Source organism: Chaetodon auriga, chromosome 14 (genome assembly GCF_051107435.1).
Source record: "Chaetodon auriga isolate fChaAug3 chromosome 14, fChaAug3.hap1, whole genome shotgun sequence".
NCBI classification, from domain to species: domain Eukaryota; kingdom Metazoa; phylum Chordata; class Actinopteri; order Chaetodontiformes; family Chaetodontidae; genus Chaetodon; species Chaetodon auriga.
The window spans coordinates 19,710,052-19,727,081 of record NC_135087.1 but is presented as its reverse complement, the minus strand read 5'-3'; the positions used below and the strand labels follow the sequence as shown (position 1 = coordinate 19,727,081).

Below are 17,030 nucleotides of genomic sequence, written 5' to 3'. Positions count from 1 at the left end.
AAGATAGAGCAGCAGTGCAGGTGCTTCAATATGGCATCTTCCTGGAGTCTCATCATTCAGGCCTTCCAGCCTCTACCAGTGTGCACAATGTTCCATTTGCATAGCCTTTTCATGCTGTGGAGTATAGCTTGAATGATCATTTGTTTGCCTGTGTGACTGGTTTAAGCAAACACACAAAAAACAGTTGATTTTTAAGTTGTTTTGATATTTTGCAATATTAAAATACACAGTGTAAAAGAGCACAGATTTCAGGATGACGCACAAGCTGTCTTTTAACATCACATCCAAGGGCCATCAGAAATTCAAACTGCTGCATTAGTAACAGGAAAGACAGCGAGTCTCTTAACACCAATTCTCAGTTTCTCACACTTACACTCTTCAAACACTAAGGTGTCATTCAAATCACAGCATTAGTCTCACACGTTGAGTTTCCCACTCCGTAAAACTGGAGATCATGCCGAACAGCTGCTTTAGATGCACAACCCATCAGAAAAGAAATGATGAGAAATACAAAGTATTGAAATGAAGGGGAGCATCTTATCAGTTTAGCTTGTCTCGAGCTTGTAGGTGCGCAGTTGTTAATGTTAACAAGGCAATCAGCAAACAAGCTCCCGGTGAGAAACATTTATAATAAAATACGGTACAGGCCTGTGTTGTGAGTTTCACAGGTAGCAGCCGATGGCTTTCACTTTAAAACCACAGGTGCAAATTCTAGTTGTGCGGATTCTCTGAATCGTGGGACCGATATGAAATAGAAGTGTCTGACTGAAATTCAATGAGCAAATTAATAGAATTTGCTGACAAGAATTTACTGCTGCTACTTTTAATGGCTCAGAGTTGTTATTGAGTGGGACAATGAGAAACTGGTAAACTGCTTTAATGATTTGGAACATACTGTAAGGCTTTTTATGGTTTTGATTTTATCCGCAGTTTCTTCAATATCCTCAAGGCCTTGGAGGGTCTGTTGTGAAGAATTTCTCTTGACCCCCTGCCAGCATGCTGCCTTTGTAGTCTTGAAGAGTGGATGCTATGGATACGGTGAAGGAGCCTGTTCACACGGAATGGGAAGCCTGACATATGACTTTGATCCTCTCTGATCTAGACTCCAAAACTGCCACGTGCAGTTAGTTGAGCCAGAAAAAGCTGATGAGCCAAGCACTCCATCTTAAAACTTCTAGATCCATGTCTCTGCTTTTCGCTTGCTGTCAATAAGCAAATCACATTTCATCACCTTCAAACCCGTCCTTAATAGAGGAGACATTTAATTGCTTTTTGGAAAAAAGAAGCACTACTGATTCATATCAGCCCATATTGGGAAAACAAAAACAAGCAATGAAACAAGCCATTGCTTATTAATTTTTGTCCCCAGCAATAGAATCAGAGCTGTGTGCTTGAAGCCGTCTTGGATCATTTCCTTACAACACCTCTCCTATCCGCTGTTCGTCAAAATCACTTGCCACTCAACTATTCATCTGTGTGTATTTGACAGGACAGCCCCAGCTCCCTCAAGGGGAAATGAATTTGCCTGGAATACCTAGGCCATAAAAAGTGTAATGGATACATAAATAAGCGCAGGCAGACACAATCTCATTGTAATCAGGAAATAAACATATTCATCATCTCAGTTAAAGGGTTTCATGGGGGAATTTGTCAGCACAGTTTTTACTCTGGATCCACAAAGAGACATACATCATTAGATGTAATTCATTTGATGTCAAAAGCACTCCTGTGCAAATCCAGCATCTCATTTTTTTAAACATGTAATCACATAGTTGTGTCCTACTGGGAACTGACTACTTCATTTATATACAAAATTAAGATGGCCACAGTTGACTCGCATCTCAATGACCTTCGGCTGTGTAACGCGACACACCACTCAATCTCTGCTCTGTTTGATGAATGAGGTCAGGGTGGTAGTGTCGTGATCGGCTCATTAACCAATCACACTCTCATGTTAACACAGTCAGAAGTACTGGCTGCTCTGAAAATGTGCTGCTTAATTGCGAACGCCGCTAAAACTTACCAGTGTTTTCACAGTGAGTCCATTCCCTTTAAAGCATGTATTGTGTGGGCAGCACCATTTACATGCTTCCAGTGATCTGCTGCCTTTGTTTATATTGAATAACCAACTTGCGTTACAAAAGCATTCACGTAGGGGAGGCTGCGCTGTTAATGGAGCTGCTGAAATTACAAGCATGTATGAATAATCAGCCATACATAGCTTATTGACCCCGATCTTCCATGTAGGCAGGCATGGAAAGACAGGTCACAAGCCGCTATTGTTCTGTTGTTCTCTTCTGTCTGTTGTCTTTTTTCTTTTTTAATCCAAAACATTTTTCTTTTCATGAGGTCCATCAGGTTGGTTCTGGCTGAATATGAAATGACATGCAGGAAGCAGGAATTGGCCATTTTGAGCTTCAGATGTAAGACTTTAAAGGCTCTCTGTGGTTTTGCATGTGCAAACGCTTGTTTTATGGCTTCATGCCATCGTATCCTGTGCATCACCACAACCAATGATCATCATCAATGGCCAATGGTCTTCAATTGTCATCAAAGCTTGGTGTGCTGAGAGCCCAAAACAGGGTTTAAGTAAGGATCCATTAAAAACAATGATAATGTGATTATCATCAATATTGTGCTCTGGCAGCATTTAGAAAGTACTGGGTTACAGGACTGATGGAATTACATTCAGATGAGATGACATAAAATTAACAGTGTGTCGATTGGAAAAGGAAGAACTGAAACCCTTTGAAATAATATCTCTGTGACGGCACATGGCAGCTCTTTTGATTGAGCGTCTATTTCAGTTCGCTCAGATCAGACAAGCTGAAAAATGTTTAGGCGTTACATAATTTTGACATAAAGCAGTGCCAGTATTTTAACAAACAAGTGACTATATGTCTGTTTTAATAGCTTGAATTTATCACTTCAATTCATAAAGTCATTATTAAGGCTTTTCCGGAAATAATTCTTGTGTAACAGATATCTGTAAGTGTCTGTCAAAGCCACTGAGTGTACATCATTTAATCTGGTGGCTGTAACACACAGTCAGTTCTGTCTTTTAGTATTTAAGCGCTTACAGAAATGTAACTTGGCGTCTACTGCATTTTTATCATAGTTTGAATATGCCTATGCTGAACAAAGTGTCAAGGTCTGCAGTGACGTCTCAGTTTGCAGCATGAATTAGAGCTATTAGAGCCATGTGCAAATTTTACAGTTTTAGTTCCACTTCCACTTACAGTGACCTGACAAAAAAAAACAACAAAAAACGATGTGCTGCAGGGATCCAGTCATCCATAGGAGTATTATTTCTCCCCCTTTATTCAAAAAGTTGATACACACACAGCACAAGTAATTTATCAACTTTTACAGTATTACCCTTATTATAGCTCAATCATACAAGAGGAGGGCATTTAAGAACTGTTTTAGGGTTTCTTCGCACTACAAGGTTTTCTGGAATCGAGACAAAAATTAAGCACATAAATTCTTCTCTCTGAGATATTACACTTTCACAGTGAGCACCTGATTCGATTTCAAACAGTGCTGGCAGTAATTACTCTGTGCTTGGGGACAAATTAAATATTCAAACAAACTTTTTAGCGAGGGAATGTTTGTCATGACCCGCTCTTTATAATATAATTAACAGTGCTCTGCCAAAACATTAGGGGGCAACCAAGGATACCTTTTGGCAGATACAAAAGGGAGAAAACTCAAACAGTGTGGGAAATGGTTTTTTTTATGGTACCTGCCATTTCTCTACATAGCTCCTCCAGTTGCTTTGATTAAATTGTGCAATGGTGTAATCAAAAGGTAAACAGACCCATGTTTCGTTAAGAAAAAAAAAAAAAAAAAGAAATCAGAGGATATTCTGATTTAAAACAAAATCTGATGTGATTGTGAATGGATGGGCTGTAAAAGCCGTGTCCGTGGTCATTCGGCAAGTCATTGGCTCTTAGTCACTTTGCACATGCAGGAGGTGGGCGAAATTGGATGACAGATCCACATCTTGCTTACCACAGTTGAATCATATCTCTCAGCCCCATTTGGCAGCACACAGAGGTGCTTAGCTCGTCTGTGTGCCAAGTGTGTTTCTGCATGCTTGAATATTGGTATGATATCTGAGGGTGGAAAAATGTGAGGAGACAGCTCTGAAACTTATGTCTGTGTTGGTTTCTGTGAGTGTGTAAAGTATGCAAATATGCGTATGTGACCAGTTTTTGAAAATATTCTCAAAACATACCCATGTGCATGCATACGCATTTCACTTCAAGCACAGTTTCATTGTAAAACTTGGCCACAAAATGTGCAGAATACAAAACCACCAACAAGTCACAAACTACAGGAAAGCCTCTCTGGCCCATACAGTAAATTGATTCTCAACCTGTGTGAATATCAATTATTCCTGATAACCATTTTGTCAATGCCTTGTGAATGGTGTGATCAATGTATTCTTGACTGTGAATATGTTTATTTGCTTCTATATGAGTCAGGTCAACTGTGCTGATCCCATCTCAGTGTGGCTTTAAAGCCTCCAGTTATGGCCACTGAACACACTGCATCATTTCGCCCATGCTACATAGACATTTATTGAAGGAAAGGAAATGAGCTTTCACTGCAACCTTGGACTTTTCAATTTCTCCACATCTCATCAGCCCTGAAGGTCCTCAGTTGCGATGAGCTTCTGAAATCAATGTTTTTTTTTGCCAAATGACAAGTTTTAAGCATGGAAACCATTACATTTACTGGCACTAAGTGGGTGAGAAAGACTGCCGCTATGATTTGTCTGAAGGCAGCTGCCTCCTCAAGTGGACAGGCATGTAATTTAAGGGCAGCCTAGTGCAGCCTTGATGCCACCTCATTAGGTAAAGCTCCTTTAAAGCATTCAGTCCAATGTCTAAATTCACTGGTAACTTGTTCAATCTGTGTTCTAAGTCTCCTTAATATATGTTAAATACTGTAGACCAAAATATTTAAGGGGATTAAGGAGATTTCTGTTAATGGAGTGAGATTCTGTATGCAGTCAGGAAACTGAAAATACAATAGAGGGGAACAGGATTTTGTACAGAAACTTTGAAAAATTGGTTTGTCTCATTAATAAGTCACACGTGCAAGTCCTGAGGTAATATGGTGAGAATCATTCAAGACAAGTCAAGTCATTGCTCAGGTCAAGCAAGTCACATGACAAATCAGATGAAATGATGATGATCTACCCGTTTCCATATTTAAATCAGTTAATCCCGGACCAGTCCAGTAAAAGTTGCCTGACATGCCAATCCAAACAGAGAGCTCTTCTTACATGGTTTTGGTCTCTTTTGAAAGGTAACACTCGGAAACTTTTTCTCTTTTTTTTTTGCCTTTATGTTTTTCACAGTATCTGAGACTGGGTCAGCTGGAAAACACAATGGGATCACAGTGTGAAGCCTTACCCAAGTTCAATAAAAAACTAATAACAATACCACAGAAACTGAATAATGTCATGCTTTCTGTAATGGTATATCTAGGTGTTCCCACTGAGGTGGCATATCAGAATTTCATTGGCTATTCGAAGTGTCAGTCATCCGCAAGACTGCCAACTTCACATGGAAGAAGAGAACGAACAGTGGATCGTTTGGACCTTTGTTGATGTTAACAAACTGTTTATGTTGCAGAGTTGCCTCAATGTTACTTTAATTTTAAAATTGATTGTTTGTCTGCTGTTTCTGTTTATTATGCCTCCTGTTGTGATTGTATCTTGAAATGGTTTGAAATCGATTTACGAGATTGTTGGCTTTGTAGCGGCATATATTATGTGTATGTGTATGATAATGTGTCAGTAGACGGGAAGAATAAATAATACATTTTCCTACGGGCCATGGATGGCCTGTTGGAACAGTAAAGACAGTCTTATGGAAAGTTTTATTTTCAACATTAATGCAAACTGTAGCAGACTGTTTACACCTTACTTACTGATACTTGACATTGTGTGTCAATAACAAGTAAGTTGCCTGCGTAGTTTAGCTGGTTATTTGACCCAGAATCAGTCCCCTGATTGTCTTTTTATTAAAGCTGCAGTAGGTAAAATCTAGAAGAGAGCAGACTTAGCCTGAAAATTCGACAACATAATCCTTGAATCAAAATGTTAAGATTTGTGTACTAACCCCCTGCATGATTGCTGCCTCGTGTGTTGGCTTCTGTTGGTCTGCCATGTCCTCACTGGCTGCCAGGTTTGGGCGCCTTGCTGCAGAAATCACCCAATCATGACTCAAGTCTGAGTCAAGTCTTAAGTCATGAATGCCAAGTCAAAGTCAAGTCGAGGCTCTTGTCAGTGTTAGTCAAGCAAGTCTGAAGGTCCTCAAATTGCCGGTCTAGTCAAGTCATGTTACTTGATTCCCCCCTATGGCAAATACAGAGAAGCTATTCCTCATTGTTTCCACATAATTAAAATTGACAGCAGTTTTAAGATGCTGTTCACTGACTGTGACTACCAGGTTACATTTTCCTTACACAGAAGGCCAGCTCAAAACATGTCTCCTGCAGACTTGCAGACCCTTGAGAAGCGCTATTGTAACATGAGTTTATTAGCGTACATAAACCCAAACATGAGATCAAATGCAGCAGCCCTGAGAGACACTGGTACATGCTCTCTGTGCTTTATTAGACAGTCTTTGATCTGAAGAACAGAACTTTCAACACTAAGATGGTGCAGGCATTGTAGTGAAAAGTGTGGTATCAGGATTTTAAGGGCTGAACACAAATTTAAAAACAAAAGTTTAACAATTTTGAGAAGTGAGTGCTCTGGCTCTAAAATCAATATGTGAAATAGCCTCTGATTTCTTAGTGAGAGACACAATATGGGAAAGTTTCCAAGACCATAGCACAGTGTGACCATCCAACAAACGCTGAAAAAGTATTTTTCTCAGATGTGATACCTACATAGACTGTAGCTGTGGCACTGTGTATCTGAACAACACAGTGGTTAAAGCTGCTATTGATCTGATGACATCGGCCTGTTCATCTTGTCCACCTTAAGTATGATTGAAGGGCTTTTTTCTTTTTTTTTTTTCATTGAGTAGGTTCAGTACTGTTATATACTGTGTTTTTGTGGATGTTTTGTGGCTCTGGCCTGGTTCAGACCTGTTGATTGTTGTCCACATCTTTAATGTTTTGCAGCGATTCAAACAGGTCTGATGTTCTTCTTACTCTCAGCTGATGAAGTGAATACAATATGGCAATTTTGTCTAATAGTCAGGTCGCTATTATTGCTAAGAGATTTTTTACAAGAAGACGAGACAAAATGTTATCTGTATGTACTGTATTTTCACCACCATAGACATGCATTCACTTCCTGGGTGCAGCCACTATACTGTTGTACAACAGTAATCTAAACTCTTGACTACTATGTTTGACTGTGCTGATTTTACCATATAAAATAACTATTTTACATTACGTGACACAAATGTTCTTGATAGACATGCTTTATTTGGAGTCCTAATGCTACGTGTGATCTTTGAATTCCAATTTTTGCTGTTGCCACAGAATATGAAAAATGAGGGGGCACGGGTTAGGTTGATTGTTCTTTGCATTTCACATAGTCTCATTTCTGAGCTCTAACCTGACAGGCTGTGGTCACGTTGTTGTTAGAAACATCTGAACTCGCTTCACCTTTCTCGTGCACAGAAGAATTGATTCATTAAACCACACTATGTGTTCACATGAACAAAGAGTCTAACATATAATAACTATGTTTGCATGGCAGCATTCATCTGACTGTTGGATCCAGCCTTGCTCTGAACACTGTGTTGTTGTAGAAGACCGAAATTGTGAAGGAAGCTGTTAGATTAGACACTGAAAGATAATCATATAACACCCTAGTTCCTCTCCACCAGAGCCTAGTGTGAGAAGTCATTTGAAAGTGACCAAGCCCTCTGAAAAAGCGATTTACCTAGCCACAGGGATGAGTCTACATGAGGTGTGTCCACAGGGAGAGAAGGACAGATGGAAGCAAAGATAGAGACAGAGAGAGGATAAGTGGGGGGAAAGCTGACCCTTAATTTTCTCTCCGAGCAACTTTTTAGGGAGGGAAGATATGACGACAATAATATCTTAACTCCCACTGCATCCAGCCCATTTCTTGACAGCAGCACTTTTCACATGAACACTGACTTTAACCCCCTTCACTCCTGTGAGGAGTGAGAAGTGTGCTCTATGCAGAGTGGCGCTGCTATTAAAGCTGTTGCTTCTCGCTTTTTGGGCTGACACAACACGATGTTGTGCAACTGAAAGAGGCCGTAAAATCTGAAAATACAAAACATCCAACTGACAAGCCTCCTCCCTGAGCCTGTTGTTACTTTTTCTGTCAGGTCCTTTAAAGTTGCAGTCTAATCTGGAATGAAGCTGTCATTTCTTTAGCAGTCGTGGATTTTGCAAAGGTTTGAAAACTACAGTGTGTTAGACTGTAGTTAAAGACGCAACACCTTGTTTGTTGAAGCTGTGAGCTTTCTATTATAAAAGACCAAAAATAGTGCTGGTGCAAAAAATTCCGCATTTGATTGAACACCTTGTTTCCCTTGACAGTGCTTGCAATTAAAAGTTTCATTTGCTAATCAGAGTGAACAAGGTGTTCTATATTTCCAATCATCTTTGCCTGATATTATTTAAGCACTCATACAAATATTTTGCTGGTGCGTTCACTTGTCTGTCCCAGTGGATCTGGATTAATAAGTTTCTCGTAAAGTGGGCCTCACTATTCACTTCAGCTTGAGTGTTGTTTAGTAACCACAATATGATAGTCCCTGTAGAAACCACCTTGTCTTTTAAGTTATTTTAATTTCTAGAACATTCTTTGTATTAATATTGGAGATGTACCACCCATAAACGTGGCTCCACATGTAAATGCCTTTTATTTCACCAGAGCACCGATGTCCCGGCAGTAGCAGATCGTGTGACGAGCACCTGGAGGGTAACCCAGAGTTCACATGGAGCATCGTGGCCGCCGGAGAGGAACGGAGCGAGAAAACCGAAAAGAAGGCAGGAAGTCCCCAGGGGTGGGAGGAAGGTAAGAACGAAGGTATCACATTCCCCCGTTGCAGAGGAATTTTATTTTTTTCAACAAACTTCCTTAATCTACATCTTCTCATACTTTAATAATTTCTGCTTATGTTGAACACATCATCCATTAATTTCTTTCATTGTTGTTTTTGTGACAAGCTGTTTTGATGCTGTGCATTGTGGGGGACCCCTCTGTTCACTTTGAGCTACCTATTCCTCATGCCAGTGTAGAAACTTACCGCTAAACAGGCACTGAAACAATCTGACTTTGATCACCTATACCAAAAGTATGGCATGTCTGCTATTGAGTGCTATTTCGATATTACTTTTCATAAACTTTTCTCAGGTTAAGAGCTGAATATAGTTTACTGAGCCAGTTGTCTGCAACATCATGTAGGCCCCCGCCTTCAAATCTTCCATATCCTCCAGCATCATTCATTTTCATACCTTGGAAGATGAGAAAACATTTTCTGTCATCTTATCTCCTGAGGTGATGGTGAAATGGAGGGAGACAGAGGGGCCTATTTATTTCCTTAAATGTTTTTTTTTTTTTCCTTCCTATCATGAGCCACAAGTCTGAAACCAGATGGGTGGAGTGCTGGATGAAATTGGAAAAGTGAAATATATTGAGTTGTAAGAGAAAGGAGTTTGTGTGAGTGGACTGGAGAAGTGATAAATGCCAGACCTGCACATCGAGTCGTAAATGAAGGGTGTGTGTGTGTGTGTGTGTGTGTGTGTGTGTGTGTGTGTGTGTGTGTTAGCTCAGCACAGTGGCTAAGACATCACCACTTGGATTAATATAATCTATGATTATGATGTAAAATTAGCAACAGTTTAACAGCCAGCAGTACAAAGCAATTACTTTGTTTTCCGAGTATGGCACAAGTTCACACTGTCAATAAATCCAGCGTATATTTTTCTGTGTGGATGCCATCTGGCTTTCAGTAGAAAATTTCCTCGTCACTATCAGGTTTAGTCCTTAATTGCCGTTCAAATATTTTCACATCACATAAAATACACATATCTCATTATAGTTTTATATATGCTTTGTACATTATATATATATATATACACACACACACACATTCTTTATTATGATAAGGACATAATATATTCTCCCATTTCAGCAACCATGATAATTCTGCAATACAAAGACCTTGGCTGAACAAAATTATTAATAAAGCGTGTTTCTCTACCCGCCTAGAATGATCATTGGATGCTAAACCCCCAAGACCAGAGGGACTGAATTAAAAATGTCCATGATATGCACACATGTGAAAGTTTATCTACAAAGCAACAAACTAAAGGCGACATCAGGTCTTTGCTACCTTCTCCCTGACCCTGCAACAGCCATCGTTCAAATCATGTATGTACAGTATGTGTGCCAAAAAAAGAAAGAGAAGAAAAGAAGCTGATCATGACTGAAGGTAGGCAACACAAAGTACAAAGGAAATATATGTGCATAATCATGTTCAAGCCCTCACTTAGCCACAATACAGTTGGCGTGTTTTGAATAATTGAGCTGGGCGAGCTGCTGTCTCCACACATTTCACTGGCGCTTGCAATTTAAAAGGGATGGAAATCAGTGATGAATACTTAATGGTTGTGATCTGTGGCATAGCTAGAACTGTTTTCTACAGTATCTGACGAATCACTGAAGTTGTCTAGTCCAGCTTTCATAAACATTCTTATCAGCGCAATCTATTGATACCTGTATGCTGCATATAGTGATGCTCAGTAATGAATGATGAATGCTCTTTATTGTGTAAAGAATAATATATGGCAATGGCCTTGCTGGCGGTGGCTGTCTGCAATATGGAATATGTCCATATCCCACAGATCCCATTATGATTTGGTTGTGAGTTGTTTTTTTGTTTTTTTTTGATCAATGTGTGAAAAGAAATATAGCTTCAATGCACCCATTGTCAGTCATTATCATGATGTCCCTGGCCATCACTGGTATGTGACTGCAGTGCTCCTCCCCTAAGGCTGATATGTGGGGGCGGTTAGTGACATTGGTGCTCTGGGTAAAGTCAGTAATGAGAATAGCATGAGGCAATGGTGCCCTTGGCAAGGCAATTAGCATAAAAGACAATGCTTAACATTTAGCTCAAGAACAATCACAGCAGTAATCTTAGATTGGTTTGACACATTAGCTCTTTCTGTTGTGAGAGGGCACAGTGAAGTGTTTTTCCACAGAGGCTGACTAACAGGTGGTGACATGCAGCAGCGACTGCTGAGGGAGGTAAAGCTCGAGCAATATACATCCACTCAATCAAACCATGCAAAAACCATCTCGGTGCCAAATGCTTCTTCTGTGACACTAATCGAGTTGATTGAAAATGAGTCACCTCTGTCGAGTGCAATCTAGAGAGATTTTGAATCAGGACACTGTGGAAGAGGCGAAACAAAGAGAAAATTATCTGAATGGGTTTAGCTTCTCATGCGCCCGTTCTGCGCAGAGAGGGTCATCTCAATTCCATGTCTGCCCCTGATGTCTCCTGCCAAAGACAGTGCGAATATGATTACGCATTGATTTCTCGCTTTCACACACGGCATAGAGAAGCAAGAGTTGGAGCTTGGAGCTGACTGGCAGGAGGAGATATCCAGTAGGACGCTGTTTACTGGAGCCGTTGATTTGTTTGTTTGTAATAGAGTCGCCCCAAGGCTGTCTGTCATCTGCCAACTCAGGGAGTCATCTGGATTTTCTTAGCTGGGCTGAGCATAGCAGGGTTCAGGATAAAGAGGCAAAATGCAGAGGGAGCTCCGGCTTACAGAAGCTAATGTTCTTATCCTACAGTGGTTTTAATGTTTGGAGTTAAGGCAAACGCTGGCAGCATTGATCTCATTCTTTGCATTTAAAACAGTAGCTTCTCCTGCTGTCACAGCCATATGTTTGGAATGAACGTGTGTTTGAAAAAAAAACAAAAAAAAAACCAGATACAAATGAAAAAAGTTTTAAATGGAGTACTTTGAACTATAACTTTGAATTGGAGTCATAACTTCTCAGAGTCAATCACGTATATGTTGTAAAATGACAACCACTTCTACTATGATTTGTGTTAAGTAATTATACTTACATTTAAGTGAAACGGTGTGCTTTGAGTGTGTGCCTTAGTACAAGATAGTAAACTACCATAAAGGCAAATAAAAACATAACTGTGGCAGGTGAAATTGTCTACTGTAGAATCATTCCTAGAATGGGCTGGACTTCACTGTTGTATCATATTACAAAAATGAATGATTTAATGAATGAATGTAATTATCTACCACCTAAATAGTCTACCTGTGACATCAATCTGTCTCATCTACCTGATTGAGCACGCGCTGATGCATGCCTCATACCTTGTAAAATTGAAGGATTTTATCATTTTTAGCTATTTTACAGAGAAAAGCATTAGCACCTCCAACTTGTGTGTGCTATAAAAAGCAGTGTTACCCATGTACCATTTCGTGTTACTATTGAGTACTGAAATCCCATCTGCAGTCCTCAGGTCCTGCATTTGGTGAAGATAGATAGCTCTTTCAATAGTTGACCAGGTCTGCTCTCATACATACAAAAACACCCACACGTGAAGGAAGGGTTGCAATCGTTGTGTGTGGCTGTTTGACATAAGGTTTGTTTTTGGCAAACTTGGCTGGTACAATGACTTCCAGACGATTCTTCATCAGTTAGTTTTCAGCCTACTGTGAGGAGGCACGGTTGCTTTGGGAAGAAAGGGCAAGCTGCAACATGGGGAAAGCGAAAGCTGCAGCTGGTGGGCACTTGAACATAGCCGCCCACAAACTTTGAAGTGCCTTTTATCAGTGCCTCAGAAAGGCCCTCTGGGACCACGCTCCTAAGCCCTTTCATAAGGACGGAAAGGCCGAGGTTTACTCCGTCCTTGCACAATCTAGAAGACATAAATTGGTAAAGAACACTGTGGGTGATCCCTATTTATTAGAAGCTCTGCACAAAGTTTCTGAAAGTTTGATTTAAAATGAGCCAGAAGAATAGTTGTGATGGCATCGTCACTTCTCACCTCTACCCAGTGAGATTGCATCTGGACAGATCAATGTTCCACTCACTACACAGACAGGAGAGCCTTCCAATGTCTTTTGTCTGCACCCAGAACCCTTCTTATCTTAGGAAATAATTATGAACCATTACCTTTGGATGAGAGGCAATTTGTTCTACTTATCTGTTTTGGAGCTGAAACATAATAGCCCTGGCAAGACTGTGCTGTGGGTTTGACCCCTCCAGCTGCAGCCTGACCTGTTAAGCATGACAAAACCAGGACACAGGAGAAATGGCTACCTCCATGGCAACACACTTGGTCTGTCAGGCCTGTGTGTGTGTCTTGGACTATAAAAAGAACAGCGAGGCATTAAGAATTGAACAGTTGTCTTACAAGTCGAAAACAAAACTTGGCTCACCCAGAGAGCCAAGCTCACCTCGACCACACACTGAACCCTTGTAAGGAACATTGTTTGTTAGACACTGAAACTGTTGACCCATGGCCTTTTGTCCATAACAAACCCTTCTTTCATGTATGTTTCAGGAGACACATCCTCCCTTCTCAAAGTAAAAGTTCCAGGGTTTTTTGTGCAGTGCTCTGCACCATAAAACCAAAAGAAATGCTTGAAATGTGCTCTGACTCCTACTATAATGGCAATCCAGTGCATATGGAGATGGAATAATAGCTGTGACATAGCATATACACATACTGCTCACAACTGCAAAATATATTATCGTTTTTTTTTAATTGAATGAAAACATAAGGCAGTCGGCTCAACGTCTTCACAAAATGTATTTTCAGGTCAGAAAATGTAACCAAAAGAAGAAGGAAGTATCTTAGGTGAATAAACAAACCAGGTCAGGAATAAATCTGTCCTGCATGGGTTGCAAATCCCCTCATGTCTCCTCATGTAACCAGAATATTCTGGTGAAAATGCTGCTCACACCTGAACCACAAAGGTTTTGAATAATGTCAGTGAAGGATGTACCTGCAGATAGATGCAGTGTAAGTTAAATGCATCACGAGGCCACTCATTTCCAGACAGAATCCCGGTGACATCAAGTGAAATACTGTAGATCAGGGCCGTTTGTTGCATTGTGTTCTTGCCTCCAGTTCACTGCTCACTCATGTTGTGCACATGCATTTAAACAGTAGGGATAAGGAGATTGGAAGCAGATAATTGACAGTAACATGCAGCACACTGGAGCAGTTTGATGTCAAGAAGGTCAGAGTGTCTTATGCTGATTAGGGATAAAGGAGCACAATGCACTGAAAATCCCCTTCATACAATAAGAGTATACCTGTTCTAAGAGAGGTGATGCTCTAATTAGCATGGTAACAAAGGAATATCTGAGCTCATGTTGAAGGTTAAGGGCCAGGTAGCCTGATGGGTCAGAGCATTAAAAAGCATGCCACGCTAGATCTTGTATGGAGTAAAATCACTGCTGCACTGACTTCTGTAGGTTAAAATGTTCAGTTGTTCTGCCCTGAGCAGCACTGCAGTTGTTCAGGTGTGGTCGCCCATACCTATCGATGTTGTAGTGTTGCATCGTGGTCTGTTGTGAAGTAATGTACTGGACTGAACAGTGTGGAGACAGCCCACACACATACTCTCCTCCTGCCTCAGGTCATTACACTCATTCAGCAGTACGGACTAGTTAATAGAGGACTAGTAGAGCAAGACGTGAAACACTGCGTGTGAAATGCACACTGATCAGACATACCAAGAGGAGTGGCAGGTTCTCTGTCTGAAGCTGGACCCAAGGACTCCCTCCAGTCCTGTTCCTTTCAACCCTCATGTCTTAGAAACATTTGCCCACTTGATACCTCACTGCTAATGAGCTGATATAGATTATCCAAGGCTGCTGTTCTTTTTTCATCAATGAGTAAACCTTGAGGGCTTTCCTGAACCTAGAGGTCACTGCATCATGGACACGCAAGAGATGTTTAAAGACCACTTTCTAATGCCCCCTCTGACCTTGAAGTCACAGCCCCAGTGTGCTTGCTGCATGCTCTCTGTCTTTGTTGTCAAGTGCTGTATCTTGCCAGAGGACCCCACAATCGCTCCGTGGTCTATTGTAAATCCAGCAATGGCACACCTTCGATCCTGCCTCTGAACAAAAGCTACAATAGCAAGGTCAACAGAGTGTGTCGCTGTTACATTGAGCTCATCGCTTTTTATTTGCTGTATTCTTTCAATATCACTACCCTGATTGTTTGAAGCTGCAATTAATTACCCTGGCCCAGAATAACATCACAATTATGTTGTCCTTCTTTGAGGAGACAACAAGAAATTTGTGTCTGCCTCATGGGAAGTTGATAATTGGATAGAGTAGTAGGCTAAATTGTGTGTTACTGCTCTGAAACACTGAAAGCTAAAGATAATATATGATTTAGAGTGAAAGCCTTCATGTGACTTTTCATGGCCTCCGTAGATGATCAGCTCTTCACTCTAACAGAGGCCGACACTCAATCGCAAACGATCTCCGGGGATAATAATTACCTGTGTAAGCTATGGAGACGCTGTCATTCTCTATTCTCTCGCTCTCTCTCATGTTTAATGGACTACAGTTAAAAGGCAAATAAAACAGAAGGAAGCAATTAGAAGTACAGCATACATTTCAAAGACAAAAAAAAATCTCATTATCTCAACGTTCATTCTGATGTAATTAGGATACAGTCTGTAGACTATCCAATTAGTATTCCTGTACTACCTTGTTGACATCTCTTTCAAAGTGTGTCTATTGTTTATGTATGTACAACGTATGTATGCATGTATGTATGTATGCATGTATGCATGTGTGCTCTGTTTTGTAACTGAGAGTAGAGCATGTGCTTCCAATTGTCAGGGGGAAGGAACTTAACTAAATTATCCAGCCAATCTGTCTTGCTGTCCCTTGTGATATGCATTATGAAGTCACAATAAAAGGACTGCTTTGTCAGAAAAGTCAGTGCATGATGGCACTAATCTTGATTTCTAACCATTACAGAACACTTGGACTGATGATAGCATGTTGAATAAACACTATGCAACTTTTCATTTTTGTACCAAACACGTTAAAAGTATGACTTTCAGAACCCCCTTAGTCAATTATTCCTGCATTTATTTGCCATAAACCCACGGGAATGCATTTCTTATTATGAACCCGTTTTAACTGCTGCACGCCTCTCACTTAGTCTTGAGTGGATCATCGATCCTTAAAGGTCAGATTGAGTGGTTTCTTGAGGTCCAGTGTGTTCTATACGCAATCCCACATCCATATCTTGCCTGCTGCCATGACATCTGTCCTTACTCAATCAATCAGCCTATCGATCCTGACCTGAACATGAGGGCAATGAGGATGTGTTTGTGTTATGTTGAAGTAAGCAGGCTCAGCCCAGCATTCATGCATGGTATTACTTGGGCTTGGCTAAATTGTGCACTCAACCCATTTGTACAATTGGAGCAAACTCATGCCAGCAGCAGTTCAGAGAACTGAGTTCCTGGAGGTTAGCAGCTGAAGTGACGTGGTGAAATAACGTTAGGTAGCTGTGTTTGGCGGGTGCACGGGGGGTGTGTGAGTCTTCCCAGAATTGTTCCACCTGTGCTGTTACTGCGGTACATTTGATTAATTAGATTCTTCTAATGGTGTCTCCCTGAAGGCTCCTTTTCTGAGAGGGAGCATCCACAAGATCACAGGAACTCCAGTCACACACAATATGCATACATGAACACACCCGCACACCCTTAGTGTGTGGCAGTGCCGGGCTCCCCGTGGCTGTGATCAGACACTTCTCTGCCTCCACTGGGGACCTGCAGAGGTGAGTGGAGGGTTTGAGTCATCCTCCACCTCGGACAGGGTTCTTGCTCTAGTTCTCCTGCTGGTCTTTGAAGCATCTCACATCTCAAAGCCTTACGTGTTTTAATCTTTGCTCCGTGTGATATGAAAAACTGAGGGAGGAAAAAGTGTACAAAGTGCAAGCAAACCTAGAAACACCAGTTACAAATGGTACCCCTTTGCCTCG

General features: G+C 40.8%; 1 protein-coding gene across 2 annotated transcripts in view; it reads left to right on the top strand.

Moving 5' to 3' along the window:
- The window catches only part of alk (ALK receptor tyrosine kinase), a 310,918-nt gene that overhangs the window by 132,183 nt on the left and 161,705 nt on the right, over positions 1-17,030 (top strand). The window contains exon 3 of one of the 2 annotated variants that reach the window (XM_076748574.1): positions 8,891-9,034. In XM_076748574.1, the coding sequence (XP_076604689.1) occupies positions 8,891-9,034 (144 nt within the window). Of the gene's footprint in view, positions 1-8,890; positions 9,047-17,030 lie in introns of both variants that reach the window. The other variant, XM_076748573.1, reaches the window with a different exon arrangement.